We start from the raw sequence: 18,246 nt of genomic DNA on the forward strand, positions 1-18,246 counted from the left end.
GACTGACAAAACGAGTTGTGATTGGCTGAATCAGCGTCGAGGCACATGATGTCCCGCCCTCCGTGTCATGTGTGGTGGTAGGTGTTTGAGGGACAGGTCAAGTCACATAGACATAATACTGTAAAAAAAAAAGTGCATAGGGTCGTCGGAGGTGGCTAGAGTAGAACAAATTGTTAGGCTACTTAAGTACTTTAAAATAATAATAATAATAATAATAATAATAATTATTATTATTATTATTATTCAGAATAGATTACTATACTGAACTTTGAAAGCTGTTTTTACGCTTTGTGTTTGTTGATTTTGCTCAGCTAAAAGCAGGTTATTGTTACTTTAAAATGCTATTAGTCAAATATAGTGTCATAAAATGGCAAAGAAACAAAGACCTATTTTCTCAAGTAAATGCATCTCATTAATACAAACAAAGAGCAACCAAATTCTTTATAAATCACAAAAATGTACCAGAAGGTTCTCAGAAACAAAAGCTTTTGCAAAACAAGAGGAACTCTTTATTATACAGGTTCTGGGAAAAATGCTGACTTTGTTCTCAAGACTCATGGCCATTTTCAAAACAGCAACATGCAGTTTCTGTACAGTCTTTTGAACGTAACTACAACAGAAATGTATTTATCAAAAGCAAACATCACCCACATACATTTAAATAAAGATACAGTATAATGCATTAGTTTGTACTACATCAGTCTGACTCTGGCAGAATACATCATTCTCATTTGGACATTTTATGCATGTATGAGAATAAAGTGCACAAAAGTGCATTTGGCACATTTTAAAATATACTTTTAAGAAATAATTAACCAACTTCTGAAACTGGGGGGGGGGGGCACACATTGTGAAAAACTGGTATAGTAACCAGTTAAACAAGTGAGTTTTGTCTTTCCTACAGACTGGAGAGTAACATGGTTCACATCCCAAAAGAGCCTAGCTGTGTCAGTCAATGGTAAAAAGAGACAACAGGGTTTTGATGAACATAGGTTGTAAAAAATCTTCAAGTGTCTTTATTGGCAGATTTGTGCACATGTAACCCTGATGAAGGAAAGAAACATAACTCATTGTAAACTATTCCACATCATGCAGCCAGTATGACATGCATGTTCTAAATGTAAACTTTTGTAGAATCAGTGACCCATAGTTTATTTGGCCGAGGCGTTCCTCACAGCTTAAGTAATCGTGTGGTTCATAGGAAAGCATTTTGTTTGGATGTACTACTATTCATGTTTGTTTGGTCCCCAGTCCTGTGCTGTTGTGCCTATGATCTGACCCAGAGGCCGTGCATAAGATTCATTCAGTCCAATGTTTTAAGGATAACATTTAGTCATCTTCCTCCTCTTCTTCCTCCTCTGGCTCTGGGTAGATGCTGTGCTGCAGACAAGTGTGCAGGTAGTTCACCATCGTCCTCTGGAAGTGGACGATGCTCCGAGGATCCTTCAGGACGTGGCCCTCATCTGGGTACAGCTGCAGAGAGTAGTTGGCTTCTACCTTTACCAGGCGACTCAGCAGCTCTGCACTGTGCTGGAAGTGGACCCTGGCTGAAATATATTGTATAATTTGTTTATATATCAGTATTTATAATCATTTTCATATGAATATTGCAGAACATAACAATTTTACCATCTGCTGTTCCGTGAACTATAAGGAAATTCTCATCTTTCAGTTTGTTTATCTCCCCTAGCAATGATGCCATCTGCAAAGAAATAAATTTGATATTTTCATTCAAGTAAAATAAGTACAGGCATAAATCATCTAAAATATGTGTAACTAACTGCCTACTGGAATTTGTTGACTATTTTAATAAACATTAATTGTTATCTGAAACATGAATCTACTATGACACATAGATACTATGTGCCATAGTAGGGCCATAGGGTATTTATTGCCATATTTTTCCTTTAACTGGTTGAAGTCTAATAGATAAACATCGCCAGGCAATTAAAACAGAAACTCAACCTACTGATGGTTACTAATTCACTTTTTACTACTAGTATATACCAGATCAGAGATGCAATGAACCTAGCTCCATCATCATGAAAGAATGAATTGTGTGATATAGTTCTGCACAATATATCGTATGAGAATCACAATTTGAAGTTGTGCAATTATCAAATCGCTACAGCTGCAGTCATTTATATTTTATAGAATCATCCTGTTGTACTGTGGTCTACATCTTAAAAAGATATTCTGAAGTGCATGGGACTCTCATACTAGTTTATCAGAGAGAAGAGAGAGAAGTAGATTCTTACTGAATAAGCATGCTCTTCTTTTGCAGGCAGACCCAAATATCGCTCTGAAAAGGCTGCACCTGAAACACAAATCAATGCTATTGTCCACAAACTACGTCACTTTACACTTTAGTGTAGTAATAAACAGCAAATGGTTCTCAGCTTTACTCACTGTAGAGTCTGAAGTCTGTGATCGGAGCGACTGCCGCGGCGCACTGAAACAGATTATCTGTGGCAGCTAACATCTTTAGAGTTAAATAACCACCAAATGCCTGGGGGTAAGATATAATGGAAAATATTACTCAAAAGTCACACTTTGAAGGGTCACTATGAGACATTTCTGGTGAATTGTTTTGCCTAATATGTTCAGCAAAATAAAAAAAACAACAGCCCCCCCATCTTAAAATCTGCATTTGTTTATAGAAACATCTGATGATGTGTGACAACATACACAATATTGTTTTTATTACAGACAAAGCAATAAGATTTTCATGAGACAAGCAGATGACAAACCCCTCTCCAGAAAAGTTATACAGTGCCCCTATAACCTTGTCATGCAAACCAAAACAAACTACTTCAACAATTGTGTTGTGTAACCTTTCCATAGAGGGCCATTCTGCGATCGTCGATAAATGGAAGCTGCATTAGCCACCTGCCAACAGAACATAAACAGGAAAATGTAGAACTGTAAAAGCCTGCTCTTTCTTCTAAGTATCTGCAACACATTTTAATTGCTTTGAAATTGTGCTGTCCTCTGCTATCAAGGGTGCTCCTTGATAAACATGAGATATAAAATAAAAGATAATAAAAAGATAGTTTAGTTTCACTCTACATCGTAACAAGTGTTTTTGTATTCTACTAACCATAGTGTCTAGAGACAAGTTCAAACCAGGATTTTTAAACATCAGGGCAATAATTATGAAGAGTACAATGCTTAATGTGCTTTGAAACAGGCTGCAAAAGGCACTTAATGACCATAGAATCACTACTTGATCACAAACTTCAAACTACACTCACAAAATTAAAGACTGACTTTAAAGCTTTAAGCACTTTTCTGATGAAGAGCCTGCAAAATGCTTGACTTCATAGAGATGTTACTCTTTTGCCTGGAATGTTTGACAGAACAGTAGATCTGTAGAAAGTTAAGCCCACTTACAGAGAAAATTCATTGTTTTTATGCATTTATTACTATTAGCAATAAAACACTAGTATAAATAAATGCAAGATAGATACATGTCATGCCATACTGTGTAACATTCCAGGCAAAGTGATTACATTTGCATGGAGATAGGCAAGTGGCACAACTCCCTCTAGAAACTCCCTCTCTTAATACATGTATTTCTTCAGAATTAACACATACGTTTTAAATGTATCAGTGTTTCAAAGTAGGGTTTTCATTTTCTATTCCCATGAACTCAAGCAGGGAGCAAGGAGGTAGCAAGTCATGCAGGTGACTTGCTACCTCCAGAAAGTTACCCCAGTTGCTAATAAATTGCCACATATTATATCAGGGGTACCAGTATTAGCAGAGGACAGTGCATATAACTGTACTGACTCTACTGCAGCCAGGTGGTCTTTGACTCTGAGTGATCCGATCTTGCGAGGGTCTGCTGCAGTGGTCTTCTGCCCCCTGACGCTCCGGCCCTCCACCCAGGCCAAGGCCACGCTGTGTGCACTAAGCAGCACCTGTGGCCATGCGACCTCAAACTCCTCTGTGACCCATTCGCTCCCGGGAACACTGTCTCTGAAAAAGAGGAAGAGCCAGAACAAGATCTTAAAACACACTATGTGGATGGGGGAGGTAAAGCTGAATAAGGCTGGGTTTGTGTAAGGCCTGCACAATTTTGGAAAAATCTAACTCTGTATTTAATGTACAATTTATGTTTAAAAAGTACGATACTGTTCAGAGAGTACATAAAATCAACTCAAGGAGCATCAGCACTTGAGAAATATGATCTGATAAACAAATACAAGACTTCTATGTATTTTAGAACATGTTTGTAGAGGTCTAAAAACTACAAAACAAAGGGTTAGCAGTTAAAAATAAGACAGAATGTTTAATTGTTTTGTTCTATTAACTCAGTAATTGTAGTATTTGTGATTTTGTCATTGTGTCTGCTCAAATTGCAATCTTGATTTAGATATCTAGTGCAACTCTAGTGTGTGACCACTACAAGGGGAAATACATTTTATTCAATGTAGCACTTTTGCAGTGATGATTTTTAGCAAGCTTTTTTGGCTCCAAACACCTGATATATTGCACAATCATCTGATTAAATTGTACGTTTGTTCAGTGACACTTACACCATTATGAGGAGTGGGTAAAGATTGGCTTCATATCCTTGAGGTAGAGACAACTTTAGATGAAGAACTAAAAAAAAGAAATATTTATTAGTAAACTTAGCTTATAAATTAGGTAATGCAATTTATGAATACAACAAACATGCAAAACTTCAACATGTGGGTAACACAATATGCATGCCTGCTGAATAACATTGAAAGAATGTAAACTTTTCAATGTTTCTTAAGTGATACTTTGCAGAGGATGTCATCAACATTCCCTGGAAGTATGATGCTAAATATAGACACTGATCTGAAGCTCTGCTATGCATGTTAGACTTTCATCTCAGCTTTGTTTTAAGGGAATCTGACCAGAAAGAACTGACTTAGCTGGAACTACAACAGGTGAGCTGTTTTATGCTGTTAAACAAATAACATACAGTCACAAGCTAGCTAGCATTAGCCAAAAGGTTTTCCAGTTAGTCACTCACTTCTTTTTATTTAAAATCAAACAGGACTATGAACGCTCCCATTGATCACAGACTCCTGACAACGTGTTGTTTAAATCTATTTTGTATTTTTTATTGAGTTTTCCAGCAATCTTAAAACTATTTTTGGCAGTGTTTGCTAATGTGTGCATTATGTCACCATGGTAACTGATGAACATTCCATCATACACATACATGTAGAACATCCCCAGGGTGATGTGACTTCAAAGTATTAATAAATGTCTTATATACCATTGTTTTCTGTTGAGATGGTCTTGAACACAGTCTCAGGGAGGTGTTTGTCTTCCAGAGCTTTAGCCAGTGGGCTGTTATCTTCCAACAACACATATCCTGCAAGAGAAAGGGCCCGTTGTTCACAGTGCAAATATCTGTGAGGTTGTTAAAGTTACAGAAAGTTCCCAATGCATCAAATGCTAAAATATAACTTGAAGTACACTGTTAAATATAACATTGAATAATAATTTGATAAAAATAAAAGTGTGGGTTGTTTTGTATTGTCAACAAAACACAAAATCATTACTTAAAAGTTTAAATCTATATAATTGAAATTTTAAACCTGGATGGATAATGCACAGTGCTAAATTAAACAACTATTCTAAAAAGAGCAAATGAACTACTTAATCATCAAAATAGAAAAATCAATCACTCATCAACAGAAAACAGAAAACGAACTCCTTTTTCAAATATACATTTTTACTCTGGACATGATTGTAAAAACCAGGCAGCAGTTGCAAGTCTATGAAAACAGCAGGGGGCAGTGTTTATTCATAGTACATTCTGGTCCAATCTGTAACTGTACCTCCCTCTGCAGGCTGTCATAAGAAACTGCAGTTCATTATAGAAGAGACAAGAGAGACTCACTGGAGGGGTCTTTGGTGTTATGAACTGTCACTCTTGGAATCCCTGGACCTGTGTGAGAAAAACAACTCTGACAAAGTATATCTTATCCTCTGTATAGTTATAAATATATTTGGTGAAATACTTGCCTGTAATAATTATGAATTTTTTTTTTTTAATAATTAATGTAAATACTCTTGTATGAACTCTGATGTTGTAAGTTGTTTTTGCTGAAACAGTAAGGTGGCCAATAAGTAAACATTAGGGATGGAGCAAGATTTCATGAGACAAAATTCCCACAAGATTGTGCACACATGGGGAGAATGATTTTGTGAGATATTTTTTCCCCATGTATTTACATTTGGATTCAACAAAAAATGGATACGCAGTTGTGAGTTACATCTCCTTGCGAAGCTGTAGTATTAAGACAATACTAAATGAAATAAATAAAAAAATATTAGGGCAAAATTGTGAACAGGATTGCACAATTTAATTCTGTTAATTCTTAACAAATTCTGCCAAAATCTCATCCTGTTTCGTACTCAAAGACCCAATCACCTGTCTCATCTCATCAGTTATGTCTTGACCCACCCGGAGTTAAAGGGCCCATATTACTCTTTTTTCTGATGTACCTTATAATGTTGTTTCCTCATCACAAACATACCTGGAGTTGTGTTTTGTTTTATACACACATATTTAACACACAAATCCTGCAATATTAATTATTCTCTCAAACAGAAGACACTATGTTCCACGTTGTGATGTCATGTGATAATAAAAGAACTGATCCACTGTTTTTAAACTCCAAACACCACTAGAATAATTTGGATGATTTCATCCCTGGAATTGCCAATCTCTAGTGAAGAAAAGGTGAAAGGAAGTTTTTAATCTGAAAATACAGTTTCATGACATCACAAGGTGCAAAAGAGCATTTTGAGTTTTGGAGATGCAGATAGACTAATAATCCTTGATTACTCAAACACATGTGAATGAAACAATACACAACTCCAGGTATGTTTTTCAGTAGGTAAACAATTTTGTATTATGTATTTTGTATTATAGAAACTTTAACATACAGTATATAAATCAATCGAAAGTGTATATTTGCACTGTAAATTTATTTTGAAACATATTTATAATCACAGTTTATAGTTCACAGGTAAATTTCAAATAAAATCTTACTTTAATATATAGATCAATATTCTTTATTTTTAATCACTTACCGAGGCAGTAGAGGATGAAGTGAGTGTTGTTTGGACTGAACACAGCTTTGAAGAACTGACATCCATCGATCAGTTTACACGTGATGCACTGTCTCTGAAACACGCCGTCCAACTCCACACTAAAAATAACATACAAGCAGTTATAATTGCTTGTCAGGGAAGTAACAATAAGACAATTCTGTGATAAAGCAAGAGCAAAAAACATAACTATATTTATCTGTGAACCCATGCAAAATTAAATGGCTAGTTTGTGGTCTTAAATGCAGTGTTTAGTGTATTGTTTAAAAGCATTGTCATAGTAAGACAAACAGCAAACTATTTATTTGTCCATTTACTTACAACATTAAGTTAGTATTGATTTGACAATAATGCTTTCCATAGACATACAAAACAATTCATTTCATCTGTGAACATATGGCAGCTAAAGTGTTAGATCTGCATAGACCTAAATGTAACAAATTTTTGAAATATGGAAAAAAATCTAATGGCAAATTTTCTGAAAAATGTTGCGATTGAAATTAGATTTGGAAGACATGTTTTAAAAGCAGGATTTTAAGAAGTGATTTAAAAGATGATACCCTTATATATAGCTTTATTTCCTCAGACAGGTTAATACAAAGCCAAGGTGATTGGACTGAAAAGGCTTGATCACCCTTCGTCCATCCTTCGTCAACTTTGAAACAGTTAACAGGGACCCTCCTGAGGATCTAAGGCTGCGGTAATACAGTGAACATATCTTCTATAATTGTGAATAAACGAATAACTACAGTGAGCTAGCCATGACCCAGCTTTACAATGGGATTTTATGTGGTTTCATCTTTATTTATCATTATCTAAAGATTTAAATAATCTACAGTACATGGTTGTTATTTGGAGTAAATATATTTTCATATGCTTAGACATTAGGCCAGTAGATAGATTGCTGTGTTATAAAAATGTAATGCTTTTTATAACATTACAAATTAACCAGAGGGCAAAGATGAGGATTCTTCTAACAATATTAAGTCCCATATTGACAATGTGTGAATAAATGTAAGAATGAATTGGAGACTGTGTCAGGAGAAGACAAGTGAGTATATTACGTAAAAGACATTAGGTTTTCCTGACCACACTGGCATAGCATTTTCTGTTATAAATGTGTCAATTAGGAATTTAGCTGGAAGCGTATGGAACGCAGTGGAAAACAAATGACTACATTAATGTGCGCTCAGCTTTAGTTTAGACCACAAAGAGTATGAGAGAAAGAGGGGGAGAAGAAAGAAAGAGAGAGAGAGGGGTGCAGCTAAGGTGGAAAAGAAGGATAATGAGATGACGGGAAGGATGGAGAGAGAGGGGGATGGATAGAAGGATAGAGGTGGGAATGAGAGGGAAGGATAGAGGAAGAGAGAGAGAGAGAGAGAGAGAGAGAAAGAAAGAAAGAAAGGGAAGGATAGAGCAAGATATGGAGAGGAGAAGAAAGGGCACGCGGGAGAGAGAGGAAAATAGGGGAGAGAAAGACACAGAGGTAATGGAAGGGTAGAAAGAGAGAGAGAGGGACGGGTGAAAGGGTAGAATAAGAAAGAGGATAGGAAGAAAAAAATGATAGAGGAAAAGAGACAGAGAGGGCGAGAGATGGAGAAAGGGAGAAAGTAAAGGAGGAATAGAAAGACAGGGAGCGATGGAGAGCAAGGGAGGGGGTAAAGAAACAGAGCAAGAGAGGAAGGGAAGTATAAGGAGAGGGAGGAAGGAGAGAGAGACAGAAGGAGAGGTCAGAGTGAGGGAAGAGGAACAGAGAAATGTAAGAGAGGGAGGAGAGGGAGAGTTCAAAAGCGAGGGAATATAGAGAGGAAGACAGGGATAAGGATAGAGTGAGAGACAGAAGGAAAAAGAAAGCAGAGTGAGGGATAGAGAGAAACAGGGGGCAGAAGAAGGAGAGGGAGCAGGAGAGATGAGAGAAAACGAGGGGAGAGAGGGAGAAGGGACAGAGAGAGTGAGTGACAGAGCAAAAGAGAGGGGTGGAGAGAAAGACAGGAAAAGAATGAGAGAGGGGTAAGGGTGGAACAAGACTGAAAAAGATAGATGAGAGAGAGGGAAGGAGGGAGGCAAGGATGCAGAGCAAGAGACTGACAAGTGATTGACAAGTGAAACAAAATAGAGAGCGGACAGAGGGAGAGAAAGACAGAGAGAGGGAGGGGTACAGCTAGGGTGGGCAAGAAGAGTAGTGAGATGATGGGAAGGATGGCGAGAGAGAGGCGGGGTAGAAGGACAGAGGTGAGTAGGAGGGAAATAAAGAAAGAGAGATGATAGAGAGAATGATAGAGTGAGAAATAAAGGTAAGAATAGAGTGAGATATGGATATGGATAGGAATGAGGGAGAGAATGAAGGACTAAAAAAAGAGAGACAAAGTATTATACCTACACTGTCTGATGTCTCTTGTTTTGGTTTTGACACATGAAAAACAAGCTGACAGCTAAATGTTTACCTGTACAGATGTCTACTCTGCCGGGACTCCTCTGTGCTCAGAAAATAACTGAAAAACAGATACACAACAAGTTAGTCAACATGGCAATACCTCGGGGTGTTGAGAGTTCACCGTAATTATCCAAAGCATGAATTATTTATAAGGAAGAAAGGAACAGTTTTACATATTTCAGCATTTTAATGGACTGAGGAGTGATTTGCTGCTTGGGTATGGTCCTATGGCAGGAATTGATTTTTATAATTAGATGACAATAACTGTTTAATTAATATGGTAAGGAAGCATGGGTAGAGCATTGGGATTTGATAACTGATCTAAAAATAGTGGGCTGTAGTGGTGCAGATCTGAGTCCATTTATTTTATCAAAGGTTTACAGCAAAAGAGGGGAAATTAAAGATATAAAACAAAACCTTTATTAGTATTAGTGGACATGACTGTTTTCATCCTTTATTCTGACTCACTAGAGACCCTTTGAAGACCTTATCTCTGTTTTGCTGTTTAATGTTTGACCATGGTTAAATACAGATTTCAACTTAATCAATAAGGGTTCACGTCTCACTCAAAAAGCGCAGTTTTTCCAAGTGTATGACAGTAATCAGTTCATTAAGCCACTTTCCAACCACTGGCCCTGTTGGTGCTTTACAGTCACTTGAGTAGATTTTTAAGTTCTAATTAAGAAAATTGTTATAATGCATTGGATTTATAGCACTCCTTTCAAGATAAAGTGCTTTGCAGTTCATTATTCATTCACTCCACACTTGATGGTGGCAAACTACTATTGTAACTACAGCTGCCTTGGGCAATCTGCACTTATTTGCTTTCAACATGTGGCTTTTAACTTAAAAACAAACCATATAATTGCCAACACCTTAAATGAGACCTTCACTGTTGCTCCCCTAATACAGAAATCTTATATACCCTTAAAGAGCTGTTTTTATCCATACTATTTTATTTTTTTTTATATTCTAAACTGTATTTTTTATAGAGCAACTGAGCTATTGTGACCATGAATACTTTCCTTTGTGGATCTAGCTTTAGAATAACTTTCTTCAAACCTTAACCATAATCTTTTGCGTCTAACAGGTACATCTGAAAGTGGATTTTGCTTTTTAAAATTACAACTTTTAAACGTGCATACAGTGCACTGCATTCTGCACCCGCTTGTCCAATCTTGGGTGTAGTTTTTGAGTTGATGGTGCTAGAGACTGACAGGTCTAGCATGTTGTTGTGTTATTCTAAACCTTAATTTTTTGCAACTGAGCTATTTTAACCATATACTTTCCTTTGTGGATTTTGCTTTCACATTAACCTTATATACTATAGAGAGAAACATAACCTATTGTGTTTTGCGTCATTCACACATGGTTGAGTAACCCTTAGTTTATATACATCTCCAAAGTTTAAAATGCTTCCCTCTTGCGATGTCATATAGATGAAACAGGAAGAGCTTTCAGCACGCAAAATAGAACAGAAAGCAGAATGTGAGCAGGAAAGTCTAGAGGTATAAGGAACAAGTCTAATGTGTATCCACACTTAAAACTTTGTTGAATCTAAACACCTGGCTGTAATCAAGGCAGTGCTGTGTGATGTCACATAGTACTTGAAATCACAGTGGCCACAGGATGTAGCTCACACTCAGTTTTTGGCTGTTCTTGGACACAAAAGTGCAAATTTACACTAAAGTTTCACTAAAGTTGCCAAAAAAAAAAGGACTATGAAAGTAAACACCATATATACAGTGTAGTAACAAAAAATTTTTGATTTAGTATTTAGTAGCAGTTACTTAAGATCTGGGTAAAACCAAAACATACACTCCATCTTTTTTTCTTAATTTTTTTATATCTTTATGCTGCTTATAAGTCTTAAGACTCTTCTTGGGTCTCCTCATCATGAGTTAATTCTTGAGGTGAGTTGCCAGATGTAAATCTCCTCGTTAGATTCCTCATTTGGCACCTCGAACCAGAGGGTTTTTTCTGTGTCACTCTTGTACTTGCCCCTATTAATTCCGTCTCACATTCTGCTTTGTGTTCTTTTTTGAATATGCTGAAAATTTTCCCTGTTTCACGTATATGTTTTATGACATAACTGGCATGGGATTGTAATGTCATATACAAAATGCCATGCCATTCACTTAATAAACCAAATGTAGTGGCAGTTTACAAGTTAACAGCTACCTGATCAGCTATTTCTGAAATAATCCAAATGATTCTAATGAAGGTGTATGGAGTTTAAAAACACAGTGGAGCACTTCTTGTATTATCACATGACATCGCAAGGTGGAGTGTTTTCAGTTTGTGAGAAGAACTCAGTGTACAAATGTGTGTTATGTGTTAAACATGTGTGAATGAAACAAAACAAAACTCTTGGTAAGTTTTTAAGGAGAAACAACATCAAATCATCTGAATTTCCTTTGGGGTCGATTAAGCATCTGTCTATCTAGAGCAAAAAACAGCGTAATACAGCCCGTTTTAATGGTAGCTGCACTGCATTAAGCTTTCCACACTCGCTTGTCCAATTTTGGTAAGAAGTGGTTCATGGAGCAGGAGCGTGACTGGTCTTGCATACTTTTGCATACATAGTTTTAACTTTACATAATCTTTTGCATCTAACAGGTTTTTGGTTTTAAAATTATGCTTTTAAATGCTAGCCACCACTATATTCAGTTTTCTACTCGCTTGTCCAATGCAGTTTGGATGCAGTTTTTGTGAAATGGAGGGTGACTGGTCTTTCACATACATTTTTGCAGCCTTCTCGTCCAAAGCGCACAGGGAGGTGACATCCCAGTTCCCCGATGTCAGAAATCTCGGTGGTACAGTCGGGGTGACAGGCTGAGTAACATAGAGAAGAAAGATGAGAGTCAAGACAGGCCCTGAATAAAAATAGTAATATGGAAAGTGTGTGTGAGAGGACAGCAAACAGCATAGTAACCAGGGCAGGGGAAATGTGAAAAAAAAAAGTAATCTTAGGTTGTGTTTGATCCTGGTTTAGTCCTGATGTAGACTCAGTTTTAGTTCTTGTCTAGTCCAAGTTTAGTTCTGGGATTAGCCAAAATTTTGATGATGATAATGATGCAAGAGTTGAAAGTATTACTGTATATATTACACGATTACCCCTCCCCCCAAGACCTACAGATGGAATGTCAAGGTACTGTCTGGTTCAAGGATCTCTGCTCTTATGCTTAATGTAATTGTACACTGTTCTGATAAATAATAATGAATTTAATATAAATAAATAAAATGAATTAAAAAATCTGATGGAAAAAGCATTGAAAAAAATAAATATATACAAATATTTTGAAATCACAAGAAAACAATACAAATGACAAATACAATACAAATTTATGTAATGTGATACTGAAAAAAATCTATTATTAACTGCAATTAGTGCATTTTGAAATGCTTTTTTTTTTTGCTGGAGTGTCTCCCATCCTCTAATGCTGTGCCTGGAATGTTCCACAGTGGCATTAAATGTATCTGTCTTGATGAAGACATGGCGCCACCAGGCTTAGTTATGGTTAAGATCTGTGAAGAGGCAAGTCAGTTCACAATAACAATGCAGTCAATTTTATTTTCAATTTTATCGACTTTTAATGACTGTAATTAAATAAATGCAAGGCAGACACAGTTGCTGCCATTCTGTGAAACAGTCAAATAAATAAATAACAGAAAAATGGGTGGCAGGCAGCTCATCAGAAAACTTACATAGTGCACCTTGAATTCACACATAGAAGAGTGACAAAAAATAAAACAATATATTTCAACAATACCAGGAGCCTGATTAATAAACAGTGACAATAGGAGATGCAGGATGCTTTTATTTATTTTTAATTTGAAGTTATCCAAAGAGAATGTTTAAGCAGCCTCTCTTTTTATTATTAATAAGATGTTGAATACACTTGCGTTTTTATGCCAATTCTGTAAAAAAGACAAATATGCAATATGCAAATATGGTATTGCTGCATAAGTGGGATAATTTAGCTCAGATTAATAAAAGTACTTTAATGTGATGTGATGAAGTCCCTCTCTTGGAATTGGACAGAACCCTGCTAATTTTCCAGTATCAATATTATGTTATTTGTATTTTGTTTGATATGCCCTATCCTCATTCAGAGCATTCAGTTCAACCACACACCAAAATCAGCATGAATACAATTTTACTTTTATTTTATTGGTTCCCAAATTAAAGAGGGGAACAATTTCAATGAAGTATCTCATAACATATTTAGATCACCATTACCTTTTAATGCTTTGAAAATGCTATATTTGCTGAAAACAACATATTAACATTTTTCATTTTTAAGTTTCATGTTGTTTTTGAAGCTGTGAGTCCCCCTCCCTTTGCTCCCCGTGCAAAGTCACTCCCTCTTTAGAGTGCTATCACATTATTATCACTAACTAGCGTGCATTCCACTAATGAAACTATTGCTCATTGCATCAGGTTTGTCAAGGGTATTGTTTTGTATCATGCTTTTATACACTTGTGAAAAAATGCTGTGCGTGAGTATGAATGACATGGGCTTGTGGGCTGAGCATTGTGCATAGCACAGAACTGGACTGCCATAGGAGGCTATGAACAGGGCCTGGACCAGGAAAGATCACAAGATTACTCAAACAGGTATGGATGACATATAAAACCTCTTCAGGTATTTTTGTGATGAGGGAACAGTATAACATGGATTTAAACACTATAGGCCTTTAAAGAGGATTAAGTTTCTTGTTATTCACAATTTTGAGGAATTTTGATAAATCAAAAAATAGATGTGATCTATGTGATAGATAACTACGTTGAAAGCCATACTGTGGAACATTTCAGACAAAGCAATAACATCTCCATGGAGATAAGCAGGTCACAGATCCCTGAACAGAAAATTTACACAGTACACCTTCGAGCTAAACTTCGATGGGATTCAGACAAAATATTCCTTCTTGATTTTAAGGACTTTGTGAGGATCTTTCCCCATGCTAAAGATATTTTTCCAACGTATTCTGGCAAGACATTTTTCACATTTTCCCAGAAATTATGCTAATCCAATTCCTTTTTCACTCTGACCTGAGCAGAGAGATTGGCGATGTGATGAAACTCCCCGCTGGCTCCTTGTTTGGCTGGAAGGATGGTATAAAACACAGGGCCCTCTGAGGAGAACAATGGCAAATCCTGCAGCCAGAGACAGAGAAAGAGCGACATCAAACATCAAAACACCAGAAACTGCAACGCTGCCAATTACTAAACACTACAACTAGGAACAAAAGTTGAAACCAGTGCATCATGATTTGAGTAGTTTCAACGAAGTCTGTCACAAAAACAAATTTTGAAGTGCTATATATTGCTGATGAAATTAAAGACAAGTGACAATGAGTAATAAAAGTAATAGAATTAATTTATTTAACCCCCTAAATCATAGTACAGAAAAAAAAAGTTCCACACTAGTGGAATAAATGTTGACCTCCAAAAACTATTGTTCCATCTTTCATATATTGAATTATAAGCCAATATAGTAATTATTGTGACAGGCTAGTTTCAACTAGTGTAGATTTTAGGGTTCTGGTTGATTAAAGAAATTCTGTTTGATCAAAAACATACCCTGTGCATTGATCAATAGGATAAAAGGGGGTGTGGCATGCTCACTCTATGCTTTCTCCTTTTTGCTGTTGTGCATATAAATCCTTAAAATCCTAATAGGATAATAAGGTTGAATAATAAAAAAATGGCCAACAACCCTAGTAGATTTATTTACTTATTATGTGTGCAATATGTTGTAATTGCTGGTGGTTTAAAAAGAACTGCACTGGGAATATGCAAATTTCTTAAATCCTCAAGCAGATATCTTCTTAAATAAGAAGACAAACTATCTTCAAACAAGAAAATTAGTCTACGGGGTATTGTATGTGTGTCTATGGAGGAATGTTCAGCAGTTACCATGGTAACAAAATACACACATTAGCAAACACAGTCTGAAAGGTTTTAAACTGTTTGAAAACTTAAGGTAAAATACAAAATGGATTTAAACAACAGTTTTTCAGGAGCCTGTGGTCAACATGAGCATTCATGGTCCTGTTTAGGTGTTTGATTTTCAATAGTAAAAAGTGAGAGTGCCTAAATGAAAAACTGTTAATGTGTGCTCGCTTTTGAATATAATGTGAACTGTACAAATCTGTGCATCTGTTGTAGTTCCATGCAAGTCAGTTCTTTATAGCCAGACTGCATTAAAACAAAGTGCAAATGAAACTAAAGTAACAGAGTACTTTAGAGAGAATGCTTGTCACATCAGATGCAAAGTATCAGGCCTAGTTTTAGTAACATATGAACACATACCTGCCGTTGGTTTTGCATTATATCCATAGTCATTTTGTGTTTCTGTTGAGAGATAGAATAAACATTAGTCGAGCACTGAATTCAACACAGCATCTGCAGAACTGTGTAAACAAAGCTTTTCTCTCTTATTAATTATTCAAAACAGCCTCAACAGATAACTGGAACTAAGAAAAAGAAAATGCTCTACTTTTAAAATGTGGAACAAATCCTGGGATATATAACTGAAAATTCGTCTCACGCAACATATGGCCTTAAATATAAGCCCAGGAGATTTAAAGGTTTAAGAAAATCAATCATAACTTGCAATATGGTATAAAATATATTTCACTTAATGTTTTTTACTTCAGCAAACACTCAGTAGAGAGGGCATTTTGAAATGTGTCAGTAAAGATTTTAACATTTAAGGAAATTATTCTTGTCTATTTCCCATACTGAAATGCAGATTTGAAGATATAAGAAAGTTTGTGACCCAAGCTATGATTTAAATGGCAAGAAGCTGCTTTTTGTTCTTTTTTTTTTTTTTTAAAAAAAAAAAAAAAACACACTTTCAAGAAAAACATAATTTCAAGTGATCACCTAACTACCATAGAAAAGTCTCTTGTACTTTGCTGATTTAATTGGTATTAAAGTAACTTAAAAAACAGAACTAGTTCATTTTAAACAGTTTGCACAAGTCCGTGCATTCTGGGCATCCTATTTGTTCAACATAATGAGTTTTAAGCACTTTTCACAACTTTCCATGTAGATTTTTGCTACTCTGGTCTGTAAAATAAATGTTAGCTTTGTTCTCAAAATTAAGCCACCAGCATCCTAACACACACTTCCTGATTACTGCACAATAAAATTCCAAATAATTATATGCTGACAGCATGCAGCAGACATATTTTGACACTAAGAGTTTCTTATACAATATATCTGTGCTGGGGAAAGACAGATTTTGCTCAAATACATGGGAAAAGTAAAGTAAGTAAAACATGTTTTCTATTCTTTCAGTGACATTTAGTATTATGTTTATAGTCTCTTACTTTACACATTACTGTCGCTCATCTCATACCCATGTTGAATGAATGTTAGATGGGCACAGAACTCATTGACAAATACATGGTGAATAATCAATTTGTGCAAGAGGGCAATTAATTAGATACACGCAGAAAATGGTTTGCCAAGTGATACATCAAAATTGATTTATCCAGTATCGGTGAGATTTAGAAAACCTTTGGGAGGAGAGGAGACGAGGAGAAGAGCTCTTTCATGCTTGTGAGATACAGTGTAGAAAATCAATCTCAATTTACAATACAGAATAAATAGAGCAGATTTCCCAAAACGCCTTTACAAATTTAACTGGGATTAGACTTGTCCAGGGAGGTCTCAGAGGTTGGGGTCTCAGTATTTGTCTGTTTACTGGAAACACAATGAATTACGGTAAACCAGATCTAAAAGAGATTAAGGCAAGTCTTATTGAGGATTAAACCACAACAAACCAGGACTACGTTATGACAATGTAAATATAACAAGGTCTAGGCCAGGATTAAAGGTGTGTTCACACTAGTCCTGGTTTGCTCCTGGTTTGAGCTAAGCTTAGTCCTGGTGAAGACCTCTTTTGGTCAAGTTCTAGTAGTGGTCTACACCAGATTTAATTCTGAGTTTAGTCCCAAATTTGATATAAACTGAACTATAAACAGAAGTGTGACTGCGCCCTAAAATGTTAAAATCAGCTTTAACCGAACCAGGATTAACAAGGTCTCTCTTCAGGGTGCGTTTACAGTTATGTTTAGTTCAGATTTAGAATTTGTTTGGTCCTTTTTATTCTTTAGTGATTGAGTCTAGTCCAAGTTAAAGGTGCACTATAAAACATTTCAGCAAGCAGAAGCAGACCCCCACGCCATGGACCTAACCATGTCCAAACCAGGTTGAATATTATAAGCCACATATGTCAGTATTTCACCTCTGAGCAGGCTCCAGTGGTGGCCTCACACACACACAGCACTGACTGGTTCTGAGCTCGGTTTAACCAACGAACGGCCAGACGTGTGCTGCTGATCCACGTCACCATGGAGATGTAACTGTCCCTGAAAAAACAAAGCAGAGAGTAGCGATGTTACATACCTCAAATTTCAAAGTTTGATATTAAAGAAAAGGCTCAATATTTTGTACTGTAATTTTCCAAACAAAATAATAGTTTTTAATACTAGTTCTAGTATAGATGAAGTAGACTGACAACAACTATTCAGGAAAATTTATCCTATATATGGGATTGTTTCATTATTGATAGTTGTTCAATTGCGTATCTAGTTTTGATACTGGTTTTAGTATGTATAGTCTTGCAGTATAACTCTGGCAGTTGATGCAAGAGATGAGGATTAGACATGTGTCTGATTGCATTGAACAT

The 18,246-nt window shown here is 36.1% G+C and overlaps 1 protein-coding gene across 1 annotated transcript in view; it reads right to left on the reverse strand.

Moving 5' to 3' along the window:
- Window positions 1-842: 842 nt before the first annotated feature.
- Window positions 843-18,246, reverse strand: part of LOC110164517 (inactive dipeptidyl peptidase 10) — a 44,473-nt gene continuing 27,069 nt past the window's right edge. Inside the window, exons 11-25 of the mRNA XM_055165936.1 lie at window positions 17,803-17,926; window positions 15,858-15,899; window positions 14,595-14,699; window positions 12,282-12,373; window positions 9,549-9,596; window positions 7,087-7,205; window positions 5,888-5,935; window positions 5,258-5,356; window positions 4,542-4,608; window positions 3,793-3,981; window positions 2,835-2,889; window positions 2,410-2,509; window positions 2,259-2,317; window positions 1,630-1,702; window positions 843-1,547 (exon numbers count right to left, since the gene is read on the reverse strand). Coding sequence (XP_055021911.1) covers window positions 1,330-1,547; window positions 1,630-1,702; window positions 2,259-2,317; window positions 2,410-2,509; window positions 2,835-2,889; window positions 3,793-3,981; window positions 4,542-4,608; window positions 5,258-5,356; window positions 5,888-5,935; window positions 7,087-7,205; window positions 9,549-9,596; window positions 12,282-12,373; window positions 14,595-14,699; window positions 15,858-15,899; window positions 17,803-17,926 — 1,438 coding nt within the window. The 3' untranslated portion in view covers window positions 843-1,329. The remainder of the gene's footprint in view (window positions 1,548-1,629; window positions 1,703-2,258; window positions 2,318-2,409; window positions 2,510-2,834; window positions 2,890-3,792; window positions 3,982-4,541; window positions 4,609-5,257; window positions 5,357-5,887; window positions 5,936-7,086; window positions 7,206-9,548; window positions 9,597-12,281; window positions 12,374-14,594; window positions 14,700-15,857; window positions 15,900-17,802; window positions 17,927-18,246) is intronic.

This window comes from Boleophthalmus pectinirostris, unplaced genomic scaffold (assembly GCF_026225935.1).
Source record: "Boleophthalmus pectinirostris isolate CB_2022bp ecotype Guang Dong unplaced genomic scaffold, ASM2622593v1 HiC_scaffold_8, whole genome shotgun sequence".
Taxonomy (NCBI): domain Eukaryota; kingdom Metazoa; phylum Chordata; class Actinopteri; order Gobiiformes; family Gobiidae; genus Boleophthalmus; species Boleophthalmus pectinirostris.